The sequence below is a fragment of the Triplophysa dalaica genome, chromosome 3 (assembly GCF_015846415.1).
Source record: "Triplophysa dalaica isolate WHDGS20190420 chromosome 3, ASM1584641v1, whole genome shotgun sequence".
Lineage (NCBI taxonomy): Eukaryota > Metazoa > Chordata > Actinopteri > Cypriniformes > Nemacheilidae > Triplophysa > Triplophysa dalaica.
The window spans coordinates 6,127,876-6,150,034 of record NC_079544.1 but is presented as its reverse complement, the minus strand read 5'-3'; the positions used below and the strand labels follow the sequence as shown (position 1 = coordinate 6,150,034).

Sequence of the window (22,159 nt, the reverse complement as noted above, 5' to 3'; positions counted from 1 at the left end):
TTCTCTTCCGATGCCACTACTTGCCCATAGACATTCTCACAAATCAAGTACGAATATCCTCTGACCAGCCCTCGGCGAAACGGCGACAGCTAGCAATGCGTGTCTCTTTATGGTGGTCCGGCCTTCTGGAAAGCGGGATCTTTGCTTGCAACTCTGTTGTTTCTGTACCTTTGTGACAGAAACCTGGTGATGCTGGTCACCGCTCTTTGTTCATCTCTGATAGGCAGTTTCAGCTGCCTCAGCACAGTGGTCTTCTCAGGAAAGCTCCATAGAGCCCCTGACTAATCCAGGACCCCCCAGTATGTATGGCCATGTTTTGCCATTGGCATTTACAATGAGAGAAGGGTATGTAAACAATGCTACATCATTTCACAATGGCTCTTGAGAACAGAACTGTGTGTGCGTGTGTGGAGATTATGTTTGTGTTTATATATACAGTTGAAAGAAAAAGTATGTGAACCCTTTGGGCTTACTTGGATTTCTTCATAAATTGGTCATAAAATGTGTTCTGATCTTCATCAAAGTCACAACAATAGAGAAACACAGTCTGCTTAAACTAATACCGCACAAACATTATACGTTTTCATGTTTTTATTGAAGACAACATGTAAACATTCATAGTGCAGGGTGGAAAAAGTATGTGAAACCCTAGGCTAATGACTTCTCCAAGAGCTAATTGGAGCCAGGAGTCAGCCAACCTGGGGTCCAATCAATGTGATGAGATTGGATGTGTTGATTAAAGCTGGCCTGTCCAATAAAAACACACACCAGTTTTGAGTTTGCTGTTCTGAAGAAGCGTTGTCTGTTGTGAACCATGCCTCGCACAAAAGAGCTCTCATAAGACCTACGATCAAGAATTGTTGACTTGCATAAAGCTGGAAAGGGCTACAAAAGTATATCTAAAAGCCTTGATGTCCATGTGTCCATGGTAAAACAGATTGTCTACAAATGGAGAAAGTTCAGCACTGTTGCTACACTCCCTAGGCGTGGTCGTCCTGTGAAGATGACTGCAAGAGCACAGCGCAGAATGCTCAATGAGGTGAAGAAGAATCCTAGAGTGTCAGCTAAACACTTACAGAAATCTCTGGCACATGCTAACATTTTTGTTGACAAATCTACATTAAGGAAAACATTAAACAAGAATGGACTTCATGGGAGGACACCACGGAGGAAGCCACTGCTGTCCAAAAATAACATTGCAGCACGTTTGAAGTTTGCAAAAGAGCACCTGGATGTTCCACAGCACTACTGGCAAACATTCTGTGGACAGATGAAACCAAAATTGAGTTGTTTGGAAAGAACACACAATGCTATGTGTGGAGAACAAAAGGCACAGCACACCAACGTCAAAACCTCATCCCAACTGTGAAATATGGTGGAGGGGGCATCATGGTTTGGGGCTGCTTTGCTGCCTCAGGCCCTGGACGGATTACTGTCATCAATGGAAAAATGAATTCCAAAGTTTATCAAGACATTTTGCAGGAAAACTTAAGACCATCTGTCCGCCAACTGAAGCTTAACAGAGGATGGACGATGCAACGGGACAACGACCCAAAGCATTGAATGGCTTCAACAGAAGAAAATACGCCTTCTGGAGTGGCCCAGTCAGAGTCCTGACCTCAACCCGATTGAGATGCTGTGGCATGACCTCAAGAGAGCGATTCACACCAGACATCCCAAGAATATTGCTGAACTGAAACACTTTTGTAAAGAGGAATGGTCCAAAATTTCTCCTGACCGTTGTGCAGGTCTGATCTGCAACTATAGGAAACGTTTGGTTGAGGTTATTGCTGCCAAAGGAGGGTCAACCAGTTATTAAACCCAAAGGTTCACATAGTTTTTCCACCCTGCACTATGAATGTTTACATGTTGTGTTCAATAAAAACATGAAAACGTATAATGTTTGTGCGGTATTAGTTTAAGCAGACTGTGTTTCTCTATTGTTGTGACTTAGATGAAGATCAGAACACATTTTATGACCAATTTATGAAGAAATCCAAGTAAGCCCAAAGGGTTCACATACTTTTTCTTTCAACTGTATATATGCACTTCTTTCAGCATGATTTTGGATTCGATAAGTAATCTTTACCAAAGCCACATTTTCCTGTCTGCAGATGCCATCAAAACAGGTTAAATGAAAGTAAATATTGCTTTCCCATGAGAAAGTGATGCGTTTGGCTTCATGTTTACACAAATAACTGATAGCGGTTACATGATAGAGACATTACAGAAGGATCATAACATGAAAATATTATCCTATCTGTTTGGTAACCTTGGTAATTTCAGATAGGACCTCATTTAGGATAAAAGCTATTACATAGCAGCACTTCTTAATCGCATTATCTTATCTTATCTACATATAGGAAAGGGCTATTACAGAAGCGTCTGAACTTGATAAAAAAACGGTCTTGACTTTAGGACACCCCACAATGATGCTCACAATTGCACTGTCCAACGATGGCATGACATTGATTAATAATAGAAAACGGAGAAGTTTCTATTTCCACGGAACTAAAATTCAATTTTACATTTTGTTGACCTCCTCAGCAGCTCACGCAGTGTTGGTTGCTTGGTAACAGACCTGATAATGGATTGCCGAGCTCGATGGTGCAATTTAAAGGAACAATACCGGGTATTTTTAGGAGGATCTATTGACAGAAATGCAATATAATATACAAAACAATTCTTCAGTAGTGTATAAAGACCTTACATAATGAACCATTAGGTTTCTAATACTTTAGAATAAGCTGTTTATATCTACATACAGAGCGGGCCTACATACATTGAAATCGCCGCCATGTTTTGTACAGCAACCCTAAAAGGACAAACAACTCTACAACGCGCGTTTCCTCTCCCTCTCCCCTGTGGTATGGTGGTAAAGCAGAACGCGGATCCGTATAGTCTACGCTTCGGAACGCATGTGACCCGCAGATTAATTGTAAATTTAGTCTTCAAAGAGTAAGAGAGTAAAACACGCTCTCTCTACAGTTTTAGCGCCAACTCACTCTCTCTCTCCAGTATCTGGACGAGTATATTAAAGCGGTTCCAGATTAACCATGATGCTCAAAACTGCTCTGTCACACAGCTAATATTACAACAAAAACAACAATATATCTTGGTTCTAACAAACAGAAAAAACAATGTTTCTCACATACTTATTCGAATCAAAGCAACCTCCTCGGGATGATATTAATACAATCTTTCTCTCCAACGACTCTCTGCTGGAAAGTATCTCTATAGATATCTATGAGTTTCTCTGCCAACTCAGTACCGCGGGTTCTAACTCGTCTCTGCTGGAAAGACTTTAAAATATTAACGCAGGTCCTAGCTCCTGCCTGACTTTTATCCTTCTTTTTTTATACTTAAAATCCACAAACCTTTTATTTAAGGTAATAAATAAAACATCGCTCTTTCTACAGTCTTTCTAATGCCAGCATGATCCCTTCCCTGTGTCAACAACAGAAAAACATCCTTTTGTACTATGGTGGCCACCGTTGTGTTTAGACGCAGCGATTTTTTTGCAAATCTATAATACATCGCTAGTGGCCGCTGTTAATCAAAAACTGTGCCTTTTAGATTCCCTAACTAGAGATAAGATACAATTTTGTAAGATAGGATAGGAATCCCAAATCAAGTTAAGATTTGCTTCTGTAATACAGATTTATGAAATATCTGAATTTAATGTCTCATAACTTAAATTAAGACCTAAGATAAGAAACGTTCTGTAATACTCCACATGGTCACCACGTCTAAAACAGCTTGTGGCACATGTAGATGTCTCTTAACTTCCCTGGAAAAAACAAAGAAAAAACAATACGATACAATATTCTAAGTGTTCATGTTCACTTAACCAGAATGTTTCTAATGATCCCAAAAGCCTTTTGATCTGAAGACTTATGCTTAAATATTTTAAATGAATGTTTTAGACACATTTTTTAATTAAAAAAAAAGAACAGTGTACAGAGACAGGAAATGGTGGGATGAGAAATGGCAAATGGCTAATTCTAAAATAATTTTAGTCGATTCGCTTTTGTGCCTGTGATGGTAAGTTTAGGGGCGGGGTTAGGGGTGGGGCATACATTTTTGTATGATTCACAATGTACGAATTTATAACTCATAACATCGCTATGAATTACTGTGAAATCAGGTTGGTGTTTCATTTAATTACTTCTGAAATAGATGACTTTGGCTGAATAATGTACAACAGGCAACCAGTTAGAGTCTAGATTAGATGGGAAGTGGCTCAATGCTGATTTACAAGAGTCTTAGGGTGAGATTTGATAAAATGCCTAAATATCATTTTTACAACTTCTGTGCAAAGGTTGTGTGAACGGTTCACCCCAACAACTTATAAATGATAAATCATTATGTTATGTTTACTGTTGCGTAATGTGTTAATGTAAGGATCCAGTTTTAAATGGTTTGTTCTTTTAACAAAAAGAAGGATTGCAGCTTTAAATAAGGTTTAAAGTTAATTCATACTGATCTAACAAACTCCAATAAACACCTATGAAGGCTGGTGTTTGTTAGATCAGTGTGAATTTAAGGAGCAATATGGAGATTTTAGCGGCATCTAGCGGTGAGGTTGTAAATTGCAACCAACAGCTCACTCCACCGCTCCTCGCTCCCATCTCTTCACGTTTTCACTTCTTTGCTGAAGGACATGTATTTACGAAACACGCTCTTTAGAGTAGTTTGTCTGTTAAGGGCTACTGTAGAAACAACATGAAGATAGTATAGAAGTATTTTAATGCCTCCATTTCATTGCATTTATGTCAATAGATTCTCTTAAAAAAAATGACACACTGGACCCTAAACCTTTAAACTGCTACTAGTTCTGAGATTATTTTTTGTAAATTTATGTTGATAGTTTGGCACTCTTTACACTCTCTGTCAGGGTCGGTGGACGAACCCAAATACAGGCAGTTGAAGGGTTAACCAAAAAGACTTTATTATAAAACACAAAAACAGAACCCTCGATGGGGGAAAAACCCAATGAATACAATAAGACTTTAAACCAATAACTTCCCACAAGGGGAATGAAACGAAAAGAATCCAAAATAATAAATCCAACACGAAAATGGAAAGTCCACAGGAACACGTAATCCACAGGAAGACGAATGCACAAGGGGAATATACAAATACGGGTATGGATAGTACAATATGGAACAATGAACCGACCAGGACTGGGAATAGGACTTATAAAGGGGAAAACTAATGAAAGATAATAGGACAGGGACGGTAAAGGGCAGGTGACAAGACTTAACATTAAATGTAAACTAGCAGGAAGATAATGGGACAGGTGAGGGAGATGAAACACTAATGGGACACTAACGGAGAAACAAGGGGGCGAAGCTAAACGAATTGTGAAAACACACACACAAGACATGGTACTGTCACGACCCTGTCAACAATTCACAAAAACTCAGAATAGGATGGACAGGATCCTGACAGTCTCTCTGCACTGTTCCTCACATTAACAGATCCACAGAAACTGATGCTGTAGGTAACAGTAAGACGCCTGACTGTAATGGAGGCCTGAGGCTCAAATCTAAAGCTTCAACCTTACATTAGACATCTATCTTTCTCTCCACCTGTATCGTCAGTTTAATTTTGAAGAATGTCTCGATTCTACAGACTTCAGCAGAATGACTTTCATGTGCATTTAGGGGCTTTTTTGTGCCCACTCCATGAAACTGAAACTTGTACAAATGCATAAAAGACAAAGCAGCAAACTTTAGGTTTCCATTATTTGTTTCTCAGAACAGAGACCTCTAAGAATATGTTACTTGAAAGGCCTTTTTACACTATTAAAGTACCTCTTAAATTCTGATATGTATTTTGTTTTGTTTCCCACTCTAGTTTTGCTGCATTATGAAATCTACAAAAAACAATGCTGATGAATAATTTCCAAATAATCATTCCTGTGAATACCCACAGATGAAATGTGAAGTCCACATCAGACATTTATGACATACAAAGCTGAACAAAAAGAGCCCCATTTATTCCAGTGAACCAGAAAGAATTCCTTTTCTGACGGCATGACCAATGGTGTTATTTCCTCCTGCTTGTTCAGGGGAATTTGATCAAATCTTTTGATATTTTCATAATCACATACTAACATTACAATTGGGTTATACATTTTCTGTTGGTTTTATCTTGTTCAAGTATTAATGGAATGTAAAACACTGAAACAGGAAGTTCTTCTGCCCCAGCGTTGGATCAGCATTGTTTACATCTTCCGAAGTGGTAAAGGGTGTATGTTGAATGTCACATGACCAAACTGGAAAACGGGTCTCTACATCTGCTTGTCGGATGAAGTGTTGCAGTATGAAGTCATAGTGAATCTATGGATTTTTGAGAAATTCAGCTAGTTGTTTTGAATTTTGGCTGTTTTAATATTGTTGTGGCAAATTCGATCATCAAATGTTTAGAGAAATCACGAAAGACCAAGAAACCAAGTTTCAAAGGTTTCCATCTTTAATTTGTTCGAACAAGTCAAAGAGGGACATACAGAGTTCATATACACACCTGACTCCACTTTTTATATATTGTTTCCAAGTTGTTACCACAGTTTAAACCAATCATGTTACCCTGACGTCATCTTCTTCCAATCAGTTTTCATATGATATATCACCTTTATCGTTAGCCCGTCCCTCTGCGCTTGTAGTTCCGGCCTACCATATTAAGATTTAATGGTAGCGTGCGCCTCTCAAAAACAAGTGCCTCTTTATCTTGACACTATTCCGGGGGTTTCGGACGATACATGATTTAACCATGTTTTTATTAAAAATGAGCTCATTGTTTAACAATAATGAGCTTCCAGTGTCGTTGTATGCGATTAATTAAACTTCTCTCCAAAAGTGTGTGGGGAGTTCGTCTTAGTGTTAAAAGATATTTGGTGTGTGTGCAGATGTTCAAGTGTTCAAACTCATAACATTAGCTTTGTTAAAAATGAGCTTACTGTTAAGAGATAGCAGCGTCCTTGACTCTATGCGATAAACCAAACTTCCTTATTAAAAATTATGTGTGCAGTACGTGAAGTTAAGATAAGATGTTTGTTGTTCATGCAGGTGTTCAAGAGCTTATACTTATACATGAGGCCCAATATTATTTCATATGAATACATGAAACCTATAACTAACTAAATGTATTATTTTATATAAGAAAACCCAATACTATAAAAGAAAAACCACCATAATATTAAAATGTCAGTGAGAAGAAAATATAAATAAATAAATAACTTTTATATACCAATCTGTTTATCAGTTGGACATCGATCATCTGTAGCTCATTTGAAGGCATTTTGAGCTCTGTATGTATAAGCATACAAAAAACCAGATCTGAATTTGACTCCAATTGATGTTCAGCATAAAGCCTATTTTAACCAACCATGAAACAGCCCAGCATTTTTTAGAGTGCGACAATAGTGTCTCTATTCAAATGATGCCACGATGACATTTTAACTTAAAACGCAAAGAATTATTTTGAGATGCATGTATATCCCCTGCTAGATGTAATTTTTGATAGAAAAACTAAATGAATCACTTTATGAAAACGTGCTTTTACAGAGTCCACATATTATGAAACACAATAGTGCCACGGGCATGTCATGAATTGGGAACAAGCATTAAGGTATGTTTCACCTGCCTTCAGAACAGGCACAGACCTATCAGTAGAGTCTGCCCTTGAGACTTACAAGATCAAGCATATGGCTGTAAGATTCCACCTTCATTTCCCTTCCAGCATTCAGCTGACACAAACTAAGTTTTGCAACATGAATCTGACAAACACACGAGTATGGCTGGATAATGCAGGGTCAGTTGGGTGACGTTCTCACAATGTTGTCCTCAGTCGGACTTCATTTCAGCTGTCCAAAAGAAAATAAAGGAAATTGTTTGAATAAGTTTATAGTATGACAGGTTATCAATCAGCTTGCAATGCAAATAAATTAAAACCTATCCTGCAGGTGAGTTTACTTTGACATTTTACAGACAACCGACGCCATACCTTTCCACCAAAACAAGTCATAGCTTATTCACAGTGTCTTCTCTCGCATCGCCCTCCCTGTTGGCAGACCCTATTTAAACACAAAGCATAAGACGCTCGCCCTGCCTGCACTCTCTGGTCTGTTCAGATCCTTCAGCGGAGATCCACAACTGTTCACCATGTCTATGTCCCTATCACTGTCCTCTGCCAGGCTGTCTGGTGGATATGGAGGTCTCGGCCTGGCTCGAGCTGGTGGAGGTGGAGGAGCAAGACTGGGTCTGGGACTAGGCGGTGGAGCTGGTTTAGGCGTAGGGCTCGGCCTGGGAGGGGGACTGGGCTTTGGGTCTGAGGGAGGTTACGGTTATGGTTTTGGTCTCGGTGGAGGTGCGGGAGCCGGTGCTGGACTGGCACTGGGAGGTGGTGGAGCGTTGGTTGGGAGTCCAGCCTTTGCTATGGGTCGTGCCACTGCTGCAGGCGGGCTCGGCGCGAGCTCTGCTCTCATGGCCGGTTCGGGATCAGGCGCTGCGTTGGCCCCGATACTGTCCAGAGCTGCAGAGAAGCAGACGCTCTCTGGGCTTAATGACCGCTTTTCTGCATACATGGGGAAAGTGCGGGCACTGCAGCAAGAGAATGCGGCTCTGGAGGCCAAGCTGTCCCAGTTGACCGGTGGGACAGATATGTCCCAGGAGTCATCCATCACCACCACCCTAGAGTATGAGGCCCAGCTGATCGAATATCGCATTACGCTGGAAACGCTCACCATCGACACCGTCAAGCTGGAGATCGAGCTGGACAATGTTCGCGGTACCGCCCATGAACTGAAGGCTAAGTGAGTATTATTTCTGTTTTGTGGGATTGGATCATGTGTTTTCCTGTTTATCTCAGGGGGTATATCACAGGATTTTATTACGTAATATTTAACTGTGTACATTGTTATATATATTTCAAATGTTAACATTGAGTAAATCACCATAGTCAATAAATCTAACTAAATGTGTTTTGGGGTTTCACTAAGGCTTGACTTTGAACAAGGAGTGAAGTTCCAGCTAGAGTCAGACATTGCAGCCATGAAAAAGGTAATATTATTATGTTCTTTTTTTAATAATAATTAATAAAAACAATAATAAACTAATTACGTATTTAATAAATAAATTATTTAATAAAAATAATAAACCAAAATATTAAAATATATAACTACATTTTACAAAATAAATAATATTGTATACATTTGCACAAAAAATAATTATAATCAAGACAATAATCATAAAAGTTATTATTACTAAAATAATATCATACAAATGATATATATATTTAATAAAATATATGTACTGTGTGTATTCCTTTTAAGGACATTGAAATGGCATCTGACCTAAGAATCGACTTGGATGCCAAATTCTCCAGCCTAAAAAATGAACTGGACTTTGTCAGCAGGACACAGGAGGAGGTAAAAATCAACACTGGTTATTTATTTCAAACTCTCTAAGATGTGGAAAGTTTTTAATACAAACTTGTGTCCCTCTTTGTTGTGTTGCACTGCAGGAACTATCTTCATTGCAATCTAAACTGGGCACTTCAACAATGGACACTTCAGTTTCAATGATCGAAGTCGACACCGGAAAGTCATTCGACATCGCATCGGCACTCAATATAATACGAGTGGAATACGAGAAATCCGTTCAGCAACACAGAGAAGAGGCCGAGGCATACTACAAACTAAAGGTCCGCATGCACAGAGCTCACATGTTGTCAGTGTTTACATCAATATAAAATTAGTTATAGATTCTGTTCTGCTTTTCATTCCAGATGGAAGAGATGCAAACAGCCAACGTCAAAAACACAGAGGCTGTGTCGTCGACCAAAGCTGACATAACAATAGCCAGAAAGGAACTGCAGACGCTGAACTTAGAGCTGCAGGGTTTTGTCGCAGCTGTAAGTGACATTTCCAAAGTAGCATGTGTTAAATAATACATGTGAGGTCATGCGTAAACATCACATAACAGCTTTGAAACAGTGCAGTTTAAATGATTTAAATATGGTATTATTTTTAGTGTCTTTGGTTTGCAGAAATAAGGTTTTTAAGTGAAATCGTGCAGCAGAGGTTCTCAGCTTGTTTTGAATAAATCACAGCTGTCTGAGACAGGAAACAGACGCCATAGGAAGTGGTTTATTGATCTCAGCCGTTTCATATTGACAGTAAAACCCCAATGCCACACGACAAGTTTTAACTGCTGCAAAGACACGGTTTACCAAACAACTCTCAGGCTTCAGGTTTTTTTCTGACGGCATTTACAGTAATTTTTCTTTGAAATCAAGATTTCACACGAGTGCTGAAGCATCAGGTGGATTTCTCAGGCACTGTGTGAATCTTAGTGGTTGTTAGGAGGCAAACAATAAGTTGTTTCGAAATAACTCATACTGGTGCCCTAAATCATCATTTGGTTGTTTGTTTGGTTGGTTTAACTTTGAAGATTTTCTATTTCCTATAATTGTGTTTTCAGAACATGACTCTAGAGCAGAGTCTAGCAGAAGCCCAGGCCCAGTCCAGTGTGGGTGTGGCAGAGTACCAGGCACAGATTTCCAGCCTCACATCAGCCATAGAGGTGGCTAAAGCAGATCTCCACAAACAGATCCTGGCCTACCAAGAGCTGCTGGACATCAAACTCGCTTTGGATGTGGAAATCTCCACCTACAGAAAACTGCTGGAGGGAGATGACTTCAAGTAAATATTATACATAAGCAAAATACATACCACACACGTTCATGGGCTGCTGATAACATGGAGTCTTTTTTGGTTAATACATAAATCAAAAAAACAGTAGTTTCCTACGGTAAGCCTACACTCAATAACAAAAAAGTCAAACCCAAATCGCTTGGTTGAATTAACCCCCCAAAAAATTATATTTGACCCAACAGTGGGTGAGAACAACCTAGCATAGATTTTTATTTGTCCTTTTTTGACCCAGTGCTGTGTTGAAAGCATAGACTGTATAAACATGAATTTATTGTCCGTGACATCACTGTCTCTGAGGATCTTTTTCGAAGCCTAAAGTGGGAGAAGCCAGCCGTTGCCATCTTAGCAGCGCGTCACTCATGGATAATCGAAAATGGGCAAAGAGGCGGGACGTGGTTGGAGCTAAGGTGCCTGGTTGCTGAAACAACTTGTCTTTCAAGTGACCACGCCCAAATTATGCAGAATTAAAAGGCTTAATATAAATTAAAAATTCACCCCCACACAGTTGTCATGAAAGGCAAAATTAGTTATAAAAACTAAAATATGTTTTGTATCAGCATGTAAACATTTTTTTTGTCTGCTGTAAAGTTGGTCATTTTAACACGGGGCTCAATAAGATTCCGCTCTCTTTGGAGCCAGTTTCTAGCGGCCAGCCGATGAATTGCAGTTTAAGTCATTTGCGTATTGGTTTCAGGAGAGAGATCAGAAGGTCGCCCAAGGGTAGTCTTTCATATTGCTAAAACTGTGCATAATTTTGAAACCGAACCTTTTCACAGCTCTAACACACACATTGATCACTGTTAAAACGATCTGAAATGTTACACCTGCCACCCTTATCCTTAAGGAATATTCATGAATGAATCTCACGGTCACAGATTTTCTTCAGTTTTCTGCTTTTTTCATGTTTGGTTTTTGACAGAGTGCCAGAGTTTACAGAGTCCTCCTACACTTTTTCAGGTAAGAACCATTTTCGTCAGTTTCAATTTGTTTGATTAGTCAGAAACCAGAAGCTGATGTCTCTGTAAAACATACCAAAGGATTCAAGTAATGTCAGTATCACAAGCATCATGGACAGTCATCAGGGAGTTTCCTGACTAACTTGGAAAACCTCTGTGGTCGATTTCTTATTGAGTATCACAAACTGTCAAACTATACTTCATATTAATTTGAGTAGTAATGCAATGCGCATCATAACTCAAACGAAATCTATAGTTTAGTTATGAGTGTGAGAATTGCGACACAATTTCAAAGAAAGATTTATTATCGAAATACCCATGACTTGCCCTTGCAGGCCTTATATGCCAATTGCGATGTTAAAATTTGTCTTTGGCTGATGCTTATGAAGCTATTTATTTATCATCATTTATTCCACATGTCAAGCATATGATTGGCAGCAGATGAGTTGTTGACATGTGCCTTTCACTAGTTCAGCAAAAGTGAAAATCTGTGGCTTTATGAGGAGGAAAATAGTGTTCATAAACATTCAAGGAATCTAAATTTCAAATAAAGTTGCTTAAAATATTATTAACAGTGATGCCATACAAGAACCATTTTGGTTTATACAAACACATCTTTGAAGAACCATCTCTTTCTTACCTTTAAATAATCTGAAGAATTTTAGACTAACCTTTTGTGAAACAGAAAGGTTCTTCAGATGTTAAAGGTTTTTTATTGAACGATTTAGACAAAAAAGGTTCTTCTATGGCATCGTGAGGCACCTTTATTTTTAAGAGTGTTTGCTAAACGTTTATACACTATTTTACTTCAACCAAATGGTGAAAAGTCCAGGGGCGTGGGGAGGGGGTGTCCTTTCTCATCTGAGCTTTTCCATCCTGTAGGAAGGGGTCCACCCCATACCAGCACCCCCCAGGGCACCCCTTAACCCAACCCCAAAGGACATACAAACTAGAAACGTCCTGACAGGCAAGTTTGACTCTATAATACAAGGGCAGCGTAGAAGACCAATGCCTACAGGTTTATTGAATGCACATGATAGCAAAGTAGACCTTTGATGCTCTAGTTAACTTGAAATAAATAAAAGTTCCCCTAAACAAACTCCTTTCTTTTTCTCAACCCTGTGTCTGTCATCTACCCATTGCCCTCCACTAACAGCTGGTCAAGTTAAGGTCAAAGAAATCATAACGGGTATGTGCGGTCACCTCCATCATAAGACTTGAATTGATTTTATTTGGGTAGACATCTGACTCTTGGCATGTGACTCTTGGCGCTCTTGTTTTCTATACAGAGACATCAGTCATCTCTGACGCTGACGATACTGAATCCTCTTGAATGCTGGGAGGTGTGCGGTCAGTGCTGACTTCATGAATGGAGACCCCCCTGAAGACCTCCGGTCCAAACATATAGACCTCCATTCAATAAAGCTGCATTTCTACTTTCAAACCAATTTTTGATACTTGTGCAATCTTTCTTCAGAAGGCCCTTCAGAATGTTAACATGAATGCTGTTGCGTGCATAAATGGTCATATTGCTTAATAAGACACTTTGCAACAACAATGTTTGTTAAAATGACGTATTATACAAGATCTTTTAGTTGCAGGTATTTTTTGCAGAACTTTGACGTCAAAGTTTGCAGAAAGAAACACCTAATTATGGCCACTGGAACTGGATCTACTGCAACTGCATCGGATCATATTTTTTACTTCATCTCTGAAATGATCTTTATCTCCGCTTGATGCAACGCTGCTCTCTTTAAAGTACATTTATAGACCGAGTCCTTAACATCTCTTGGTTTTCCACAGATGATTGGTTTTAGGAGATTTTGCTTTTGCTGGCAAAGAAATTGAGGAAGCCATACTCTGTGCAATCATGCTCTAGTCATGTTTGTTTTTCTCACTTTTTTCCATTTCAATATTTTACCACACCACGGTGACGCCACAAGGCTCATGACACTGTTAAAAACATCATGTGACTTTGGAGGTTGCACTGAGAGTGTAGGCACTCAAACCAACCCAAATACATTTTGGTACATTTTCAGTTCAGTTAACCCAAAAATGAAAGGTCTGTCATCGTTTATTCACCCTCAAGTTGTTCCAAATCTGAATAAATGTCTGATGAGCACAACAACCGAACAGTTCTTTGTCACCATTGACCAGGAAAAATGTTTTATAAATGTATTTTTTCTGTTGAACACAAAATAAATTATTTTGAAGAATGTAGGAAAGCAAACGGTTCTGGGACACTTTTGAGTATATCATTGTGATTTTTCCTACTATGGCAGTCAATGGTGGCCAAGAACTGTTTGGTTACAAGCATTCTTCAAAAGAATTTATTTTGTGTTCATCAGAACAAAGACATTTATAAAGAGAACAACTCCAGGTTGAGTAAATGAAAACAAATAGGTAATAAAACAAAAATATAAGAAATCTTATAATAAGTTAAATAGAACCTTAGCTGAATGTTAGCATTAGCACCTAGCATGTTAACATCAGGTTTCCAAACTGAATTAATTCTACAAAAAATCTTGACAATCCGAGACAAAGAAAAAGCACACGTCTCACATGAGTTGATAAGAAACTTCAAACACACAAAGTGACAGTTATGAGGGGGCATATATAAAATGACATTATCTGAAGTTCTGTTCCTGTATATATAGTCTTGTGGTCAGCCTGTCGTGCAAACGCTCACCACAGAATGTTTCCGAGCAAAGTGTACAAATGTTTGTCCTCGTGTCTCAGGGCCTCATAACCGTTGTCAGGCAATGCAGCGCTGTCACGCTAACTAACGTAGCGCGTGGGGCGCCACCTAAATCGTGCATACTTTCAGTTTGCAGTGATTTAAAACCAGACTGTATTGCATCTTCTGTTTGGTTGTCACAACGCTAGCTCAATAGCTGCATGTGTCAACACTAATCATTTAAGATTTCTCTAAGGCATTAAGTGTGACAAACGTTATACATAATTTTTAGTAATTAAATGTGTTTAAGAAGCTGTCTAACATGAATCATGTATTCCTAAACGGTTTGAGGAAGCGCGTGCATTCGTGCATTGACCTGGTCAAAAGCAAAAAACAAGTGTAAAAAAGGGGAAGATTTTGTGTGGTTTGCTTGCGACTGAGACTGATGGGTTTATATATAGAGACAATGGAATACATGAACGCCCACCACTCTTTGTGGCAAACACCTTTTTCCACTTAACATTTATACCTTTTACTGTTGTTCGTTTTGAACACACTGGATATAATCATTTTCACATATAAAGACGAATCAGGGGTTTCAGCCAGATTATACAAAAAGCACCACACGTAATTATGTTATATCTATTTTATGCATTTTAAAAACTGAAAAAATGTTAAATGCTCTCAAACTTCAAGTAAAAGCATCTGGGCAGTTTCATGCAAATGTCAACCTTTTCACATGCTTATAGCACAGATACATTTGGTGTTTTAAATATCCACATGAGGTCTTTTCCAATAACACATGATTTTCCATAGTCAGGTAAGTGCAGCTGACATGTTACATCCATAACAGTTCATATTCCTTATAAATGAGCACATGAAAAATTCAAATTGAGAAACTATTTAATGTTGTATGTAGGTCTCCTCTCTATTTGTTGGGTGTTATTGCTTCTGGTTTAATAGAAATACGAAACGTCATCTTTCAAAAAACACATTGTCACATCCCTCACGCATGTTTATTTCTATTTTTAAAAATAGAAAACTAGTGCATAGACTGATATCTTTCTGATGTTTAGACTCTATCAACAGGGGTTTAGTAAAATATAAACAGATGATTCAATGTGCTGGTCGCAAACACATCCTCTGAGAGATTATGTCACACCCGTAACACAAAATGTGACGTAATGCTGTGCGAGTGCATTGAACATGTAGTCTTCATCTGTTCTTCAGCATTATTATTTCTTCTGAATTAAACAAAATAAACCGTTTCTCATGTCATGAGCTGCCAGTTGAACCACAGAGGAACACAGAGCAAGTTTTGGTCATTTTACTGTAAATGATCTCTGGAAGCTAACAGGCAATGACTGTTAATTTTGCAATCATTGTTGCAATCAGTGATGGATGTGATAGATCACCACAGCCAGAAATGGGGGGAACACAGGGGGATGTAGTGCAGGAAGTGAATGACAAAAGAGTGCAGAGTTCCAACAAAAATGTAAAGAATATCCATCTTTTAACCATGAAATGTCATCCAAATGCTATTAGCAGTGACATTCTGCAACTACAGTGGAAAAATATATAAAAATGTTCCCAATTAGAGTCGCCGCAGTCGTTTCCACCACTGAAGATAATGCGGACTACATGCCTAGAGTAGATCCCATGCACCAACGCTGACTGGCAGTGCTTGCTAAAATGCTACCTTGTGTGCCAAGCTAAGCTTAGATTTTTTATTTGTTTATCGACTTTATTAAAAATAAAGAGCAAAGGTGCTGTACTCTGTTTGACTCTTTTAATAAAGAGGAAACATTTCTTTCAGCGGAGGATATTGTGTAATAAATGAAATAAGTGTCTGGTGCGACAATATGAAAGATAAACAGGATGTCTGAAACACAAGGTTCACAGTTGAGCAAGGAACCAATTCAAACAACAATGATGTGTGGACAAAATCATTTCGAGAATTGTTCACTTATGTGCTGTCTTTGGTGTCAGTGGAAAATTACAGTGACAGTTGTCATCATTTACTCTCCCTCTCGTAATTTCAAACCGTCACAATTTCTGTCTTCACATAAAACACAAAAGAAGATATTTTGAGGAATGTTGTGAACCTGCACCCATTGACTTGCATTGGTTTTGTGTCCATACAATATGTGCTGTTCGGTTACCAGCATTCTTCAAAATATCTTCTTTTGTGTTCTGAAGAAGACAGTCATAGAGGTTTAAAATGGCAAGAGGGTTAGTAAATGATGACAGAATTTTCACTTTGGATGAACAGTCCCTTTAAAGTGATTACTGTCAAACTGACCCAAGGTGACCCATAACAAGAGTGAGATTATTTTCTGTCACTCAGAAATGTCAGCATATGATGTTCTCTGTTAAGATACGATCAGGTTATTTTGTGCTAGTAGGATTTTGGATCCTGTCATGTTACTTACAATGTGACGAGCGACAATGACAAACATTAGAAAACAGAAAAAGGGAAGATAGTGGCAGTTACATGTGCTTGTTTTCTTCCTAGGTATTTCTTGATTTGGGGATTTTGGAAAAAAATCAGTATCTAGTTCTAAACAAATGAAACAATGTATGACGAATGCTTCTGACCTTCTAAATAGGTCTAAGTCCAAGTCTAAGCTTGGTTGAAGATTACTTCAGTGAATATAAACAAACATGTTCACTTTTTGAAACAATATTGTAAGACAAGATTTTTTCCCCAGTGACTTGTACTGTACTTGTACTGTACTACCACTGAGCTTTCCTGTAGCTCATTGGTAAGAGCATGACACTGCAACGACAAGGTTGTGGGTTCCATCCCAGGGGATTGCACATACTTAGAAACAAATGTATAGGATAATGCAACGTACGTCAAAGCGTCTGCCAAATGCATACATGTAGATGTGAATCTACTTGATTATATACAATATATTTAGGTTATATGGACAGCCACTACATATGTTTTGTAAGCTAACAAATGCAACAATGGACAAAATGTGGAGCTGAAGCATTAACATTACTGAAATGTCTTTTCTTATGATGACTACAAAGGTTATAAGATTACAAGGGTAATAGGTAATAGAAGAAAGAGGGCTGTTAATCTATGGATATCAATGGTGGCCCAGCCAGTGAAAGTGTAGACACTGTATGGCACACCTCAACATCAGAAAAAACCTGCCGTCTTCTTGACCTTTACCTACACAATTTCTCAAACAAGCAAACATGTTCTCTAGTACATGAAGTTATGTAGAATGGTCAGGTGAATGTTGCATGATAGTTAACTGATATTAGGTGCTACTTCTGAAGATGTATTAAAGGTGCTCATGAATATTTCTAACCTGTCTGTTGTTTTTGGAGGCGACGCTATCAAAAAAGAAGAAGAAAAAAAGTGTGAGAGTTCATGCTGCTGGTGCGTCACTGTGGTTTACCCACAGACCTTAAAAGCTTCTGCAAAACAAACGTTTTTCAGATGCCGCCTCAAATCAACGTGAAAGTGAACTTGGTGATCCAGAGGATACTGTGACAGACTCCTTCTGTTTTACCGTCCAGTTCTTTCTTCAAGAAACTAGAGTAAGTAGCTCAAAAATATTTGAGTGGACATATAAATAAAAAGCTTGCAAACTGGTCACTTCAGAAGCTTAACAAACTTAAGCCGATCATTTTTTATTATCTTTAAAAATGTTATAAAACATGAATCATTGTTAATGTGAATTATTTTTTGGTTTAGGAACAGGGAAGATCAACAATGAATGTGACTCCGTTTGTGGCCGCATTCACTGGGTTAACTACAGAAATTGTAAGTGATATTCAAATCCATCATTTGCATTTGCACCAAGTATTTGCTGTATGCCTGTGAAATATCTGTTGGTAATGAGTGTCTGTGTTCATGTCTAAGTGCATAAAGTTTTGTACTTTAGTAAAGGGATAGTTCAAACTCCAATTTGACGTTTATTTCCTGACCCTCAGCCCATCCGAGATGTAGGTTACATTGTTTCTTGAGTAGAACCATAAAGAAGTCCTCTCTGCTTCATATAATGGGACTATATAGGGTCCGCCGTTCTAAGAGTTCCTTAAGCACATCATTCCAAAAAGCGGCTCCTGGCGACATGATTACGTTTCGTGAAGTGACTCGCTCGATATTTTCATAAATAACGTTATTTTTTATAATATTAGCCATACTGTACAGCCTCAACACTCCCTTTCTGCAGGTGGCGCTAAACGTACCAGACGCTGGTATGGCATCGGCCACCAAATACTACAAGAAGAAGATTGCAATTGTGTGCAGAGGCTGCACATTATGGCTAATATTCTTAAAAATTATGTTCAGTTTTATGAAAATATGAAACGATTCGCTCCACGAAACGTCAACATGTCGCCAGGAGCCGTTTTTTTTGAATTATGTGCTTTAGGAACTCTTAGACAGGTGGACCCCATATACTCCCAATATATGAGGCAGAGAGGGCTGTGGATTTACCAAACAATCTTCTTTATGGTTCTGCTCAAGCAAAAATGTTACCTAAAAATATTATAAAACATCAATCGTGGTTAATATGAATTCTTTTTTGGTTTAGGAACAGGGAAGATCAACAATGAATGTGAATCCGTTTGTAACCGCATTCACTGGGTTAACTACACAGATTGTAAGTGATATTCAAATCCATAATTTGCATTTACACCAAGTATTTGCTGTATGCCTGTGAAATATCTGTTGGTAATGAGTGTCTATGTTCATGTCTAAGTGCATAAAGTTTTGTACTTTATTAAAGGGATAGTTGAAACTCCAATTTGACGTTTATTTACTGACCCTCAGCCCATCCGAGATGTAGTCGACATTTTTTATTGAGTAGAACCATAAATAAGATTGCTTGGAAAATCCACAGCCCTCTCTTCTTCATATAATGGGAGTATACGGGGTCCGCCGCTCTAAGAGTTCCTAAACGACATAATTCCATAATTCCGTGAAGTGATTCGCTCGATATTTTCATAAATTTGAACGTCATTTTTAATAATATTAGCCATACTGTACAGCCTCAACACTCCCTTTCTGCAGGTGGCGCTAAACGTACCAGACGCTGGTATGGCATCTGCCACCAAATACTACAAGAACAAGATTGCGATCGTGTGCAGAGGCTGCACATTATGGCCAATATTATAAAAAAGGACGTTCAGTTTTTATGAAAATATCAAAGGATTCATTTCACGAAACGTCAACATGTCGCCAGGAGCCGTTTTTTGGAAATATGTGCTTTAGGAACTCTTAGAACGGTGTACCCCATAGAATCCCATTATATGAAGCAGAGAGGGCTGTGGATTTTCCAGGCCAATCTTATTTAAGGTTCTACTCAAGAAAAATGTCACCTACATCTCAGATTGCCTGAGGGTGAGTAAATAAACGGCAAATTTGAGTTTTTGGCTGAACATTCCCTTTAAGATGAATAAACTAATATTTTGTTTTATTCCACAGGGTTTAGAGTATTATGGAGAGGATTCTTCCACCCCTACAGGTGATTATGATGATGCACCGATATGTGACAGGGGAGAAGTGAGGCGATTTCGAATGTACTATGAGCCTGCCCTCTACTGGATCATCGTGATTCTGGGAGCCATTGGCAACTCCATGGTGGTCTTGATATATACACACTTCAAGAACCGTCTGAAGACTATGACGGATGTCTATCTGCTGAACCTGGCCGTGGCTGATATCTTTTTTCTCTGCACTCTGCCATTCTGGGCAGCCGATTCCATCAACGGCTGGACCTTTGGCTCTGCCCTCTGCAAAATGATGTCCGCCATTTACAAAATCAACTTCTTCAGCAGCGTTTTTCTTCTCACCTGCATCAGTGTTGACCGCTACATCGTAATCGTCCAGACTACCAAGGCGCAGAACTCCAAGAAGAGTCGACTGCTGTACAGCAAGCTCATCTGTGTTTTAGTCTGGATCCTGGCGGTGATATTGGCGATCCCGGAGTTCCTTTTCGCCCGCTCCAAAGCAGATATGGAGGGCAATCATTTTTGTACCATGGTCTACTCTAACAATGAGAACAACCATATCAAAATTCTGGTGCTGGCTCTCCAGATCTGCATGGGCTTCTGCATTCCCCTCATGGTCATGATGTTCTGCTACACCGTTATCGTCCGCACCCTGCTCAAAACCAGAAACTTCCAGAAGCACAAGGCCCTGCGCGTGATTTTGGCAGTTGTGGCCGTGTTTATCCTCTCTCAGCTCCCGTACAACAGCATGTTAGTCTTAGAAGCCACTCAGGCAGCCAATACCACCATCACAAAATGCGAAGAATTGCAGCGATTTGATATCACCACCCAAATCATGAAGAGTCTCGCCTACATGCATAGTTGCTTAAACCCGTTCCTGTACGCTTTCGTCGGGGTGCGTTTCCGAAAGGACATCATTCGTTTATTCCATTTCTATGGTTGCATGCCGTCTCAAAAGAAGTCCAAACTGCTGCCGGGAGGACCACAGCGTTCCTCTGTCATGTCAGACACGGAGACCACCAATGCTCTTTCATTGTGAGCCATATCAGGACACTGTCAGTGAGGTTTGCTCAGCATGAACTTTATTTTCACTGCAGGTGCGCGGCATCTGAAACAGATGTTCTTGGTCGGCTTGCTTGCGAGAGAACATTTTGCACGCTTGAAACGTGTTGTTTGGCAGGGGGTGTTGTTTGGCAATGTTGATGCCACGACTGCAGTCCTAAATGTAAAACTGTGTTCTCTTTGTTTGAGTGGGCTGTCAATGTGAATGTCAAATCCAGATCAAGTAATTGTGGACCGTGTAAATGGTGTCGCCACAGGGAGAGTGCACAGTCACCAGTAGTTTCCATCTCTTTCTCAGCATTAATGTTTTTCAGTTTATCTACATGTTGTATACCAAGATTTATCATGTATAAGCACTGAATTTGACAAATATTTTTATGAATGCTATTTTGTGATGACATATTTTGTCTTTTATTGGCTGCAAAAGTAAAACTGTGAATGTGTTTTTGTCTTATTTGAGCCGGTTTTGTACATAAACTGTTTTCTTTGTGTTTCTCAGTGTTCATAGGTGTTTGCTGCTCATTTTGTATAACTTGTATGACAAATTTTAATTAAACACAAAATAACCTAATCAACAGCCTGCACTTATTTTTGTCACTATTGAATAACAATAATCTCAATTGTAGTCTCATTACACTATTTCAAAACAGACACAAATTGATTAAAACACTGGCAAAGACGAATAATTTTGTTTTCTTTGTTATTTACAGACATAGGCAAGCAACTAAGCACATGCCTTTTTATTCATACAGGATGACGGTAAGACGTTTGATTTTGTAACATTTGTTATTGAAGGCTGGCAGACTGCCAGTACTTGGAATATATACGCATTGTGGCGAGGGCTGTTGTGACTATGACGTACGTTATCTGTCTGGTTTACGCACCGTGGGTCTTGTGGGAAACAAGTACACTCAAAACAAAACAAACACGTGTACGTACAGACTTACAAATTCATGTTCAGGTTTCATTTTTTATAGGGACTTTCCATTTACATAATAAACATTTTACTGTACAAACTGTATATTCTATCCCCAACCCTAAACCTATATTTTTTTTACATAAAAAAACATAATTTAGTCCTTTCGTGACTATACGGAGACCAAACAGTCCTCACAAAGTAAAAGATAAGTGGCGTGATTACTATATTGGTGGGGTCATTTGGGTAGGGTTTAACACAAATCAACACTGAAACAGTACCGTGCATTCAAAACACCTACATGTTGGCGCACAATGATTAAACAATTTCATAATTTTTCATTAATATCT

General features: G+C 38.9%; 2 protein-coding genes across 3 annotated transcripts; both read left to right on the top strand.

Annotated features, from left to right (window-relative positions):
- Positions 1-8,130: 8,130 nt before the first annotated feature.
- On the top strand, positions 8,131-13,337 carry zgc:136930 (uncharacterized protein LOC563946 homolog). Of its 2 annotated transcripts, XM_056744041.1 has the most exons (9): positions 8,131-8,818; positions 9,005-9,065; positions 9,338-9,433; positions 9,529-9,708; positions 9,793-9,918; positions 10,488-10,708; positions 11,640-11,677; positions 12,833-12,865; positions 12,966-13,337. In XM_056744041.1, the coding sequence occupies exons 1-9, from the start codon at positions 8,169-8,171 to the stop codon at positions 13,007-13,009; spliced, it is 1,449 nt and encodes a 482-aa protein (XP_056600019.1). In that variant the 5' UTR covers positions 8,131-8,168; the 3' UTR covers positions 13,010-13,337. The 2 variants fall into 2 exon arrangements, with proteins under 2 accessions (XP_056600019.1, XP_056600021.1); XM_056744043.1 differs by lacking the exons at positions 12,833-12,865; positions 12,966-13,337 and adding an exon at positions 12,559-12,820.
- Positions 13,338-17,786: 4,449 nt separating this feature from the next.
- Positions 17,787-21,464, top strand: ccr9a (chemokine (C-C motif) receptor 9a). Its single transcript, XM_056744045.1, has 4 exons — positions 17,787-17,911; positions 18,069-18,137; positions 18,913-18,981; positions 19,806-21,464. The coding sequence occupies exons 2-4, from the start codon at positions 18,087-18,089 to the stop codon at positions 20,868-20,870; spliced, it is 1,185 nt and encodes a 394-aa protein (XP_056600023.1). The 5' UTR covers positions 17,787-17,911; positions 18,069-18,086; the 3' UTR covers positions 20,871-21,464.
- Positions 21,465-22,159: the final 695 nt, after the last annotated feature.

Bases quoted from the DNA above. Each gene is read 5' to 3' on its own strand.
- ccr9a (XM_056744045.1), top strand. From the start codon at position 18,087: ATGAATGTGACTCCGTTTGTGGCCGCATTCACTGGGTTAACTACAGAA. The intron at 18,138-18,912 runs GTAAGTGATATT...TTTTTGGTTTAG, and splicing joins CTGGGTTAACTACAGAAATT to GAACAGGGAAGATCAACAAT. The intron at 18,982-19,805 runs GTAAGTGATATT...TTTATTCCACAG, and splicing joins CTGGGTTAACTACACAGATT to GGTTTAGAGTATTATGGAGA.
- zgc:136930 (XM_056744041.1), top strand. From the start codon at position 8,169: ATGTCTATGTCCCTATCACTGTCCTCTGCCAGGCTGTCTGGTGGATAT. The intron at 9,434-9,528 runs GTAAAAATCAAC...GTTGCACTGCAG, and splicing joins TCAGCAGGACACAGGAGGAG to GAACTATCTTCATTGCAATC. The intron at 12,866-12,965 runs GTATGTGCGGTC...TTTTCTATACAG, and splicing joins GGTCAAAGAAATCATAACGG to AGACATCAGTCATCTCTGAC.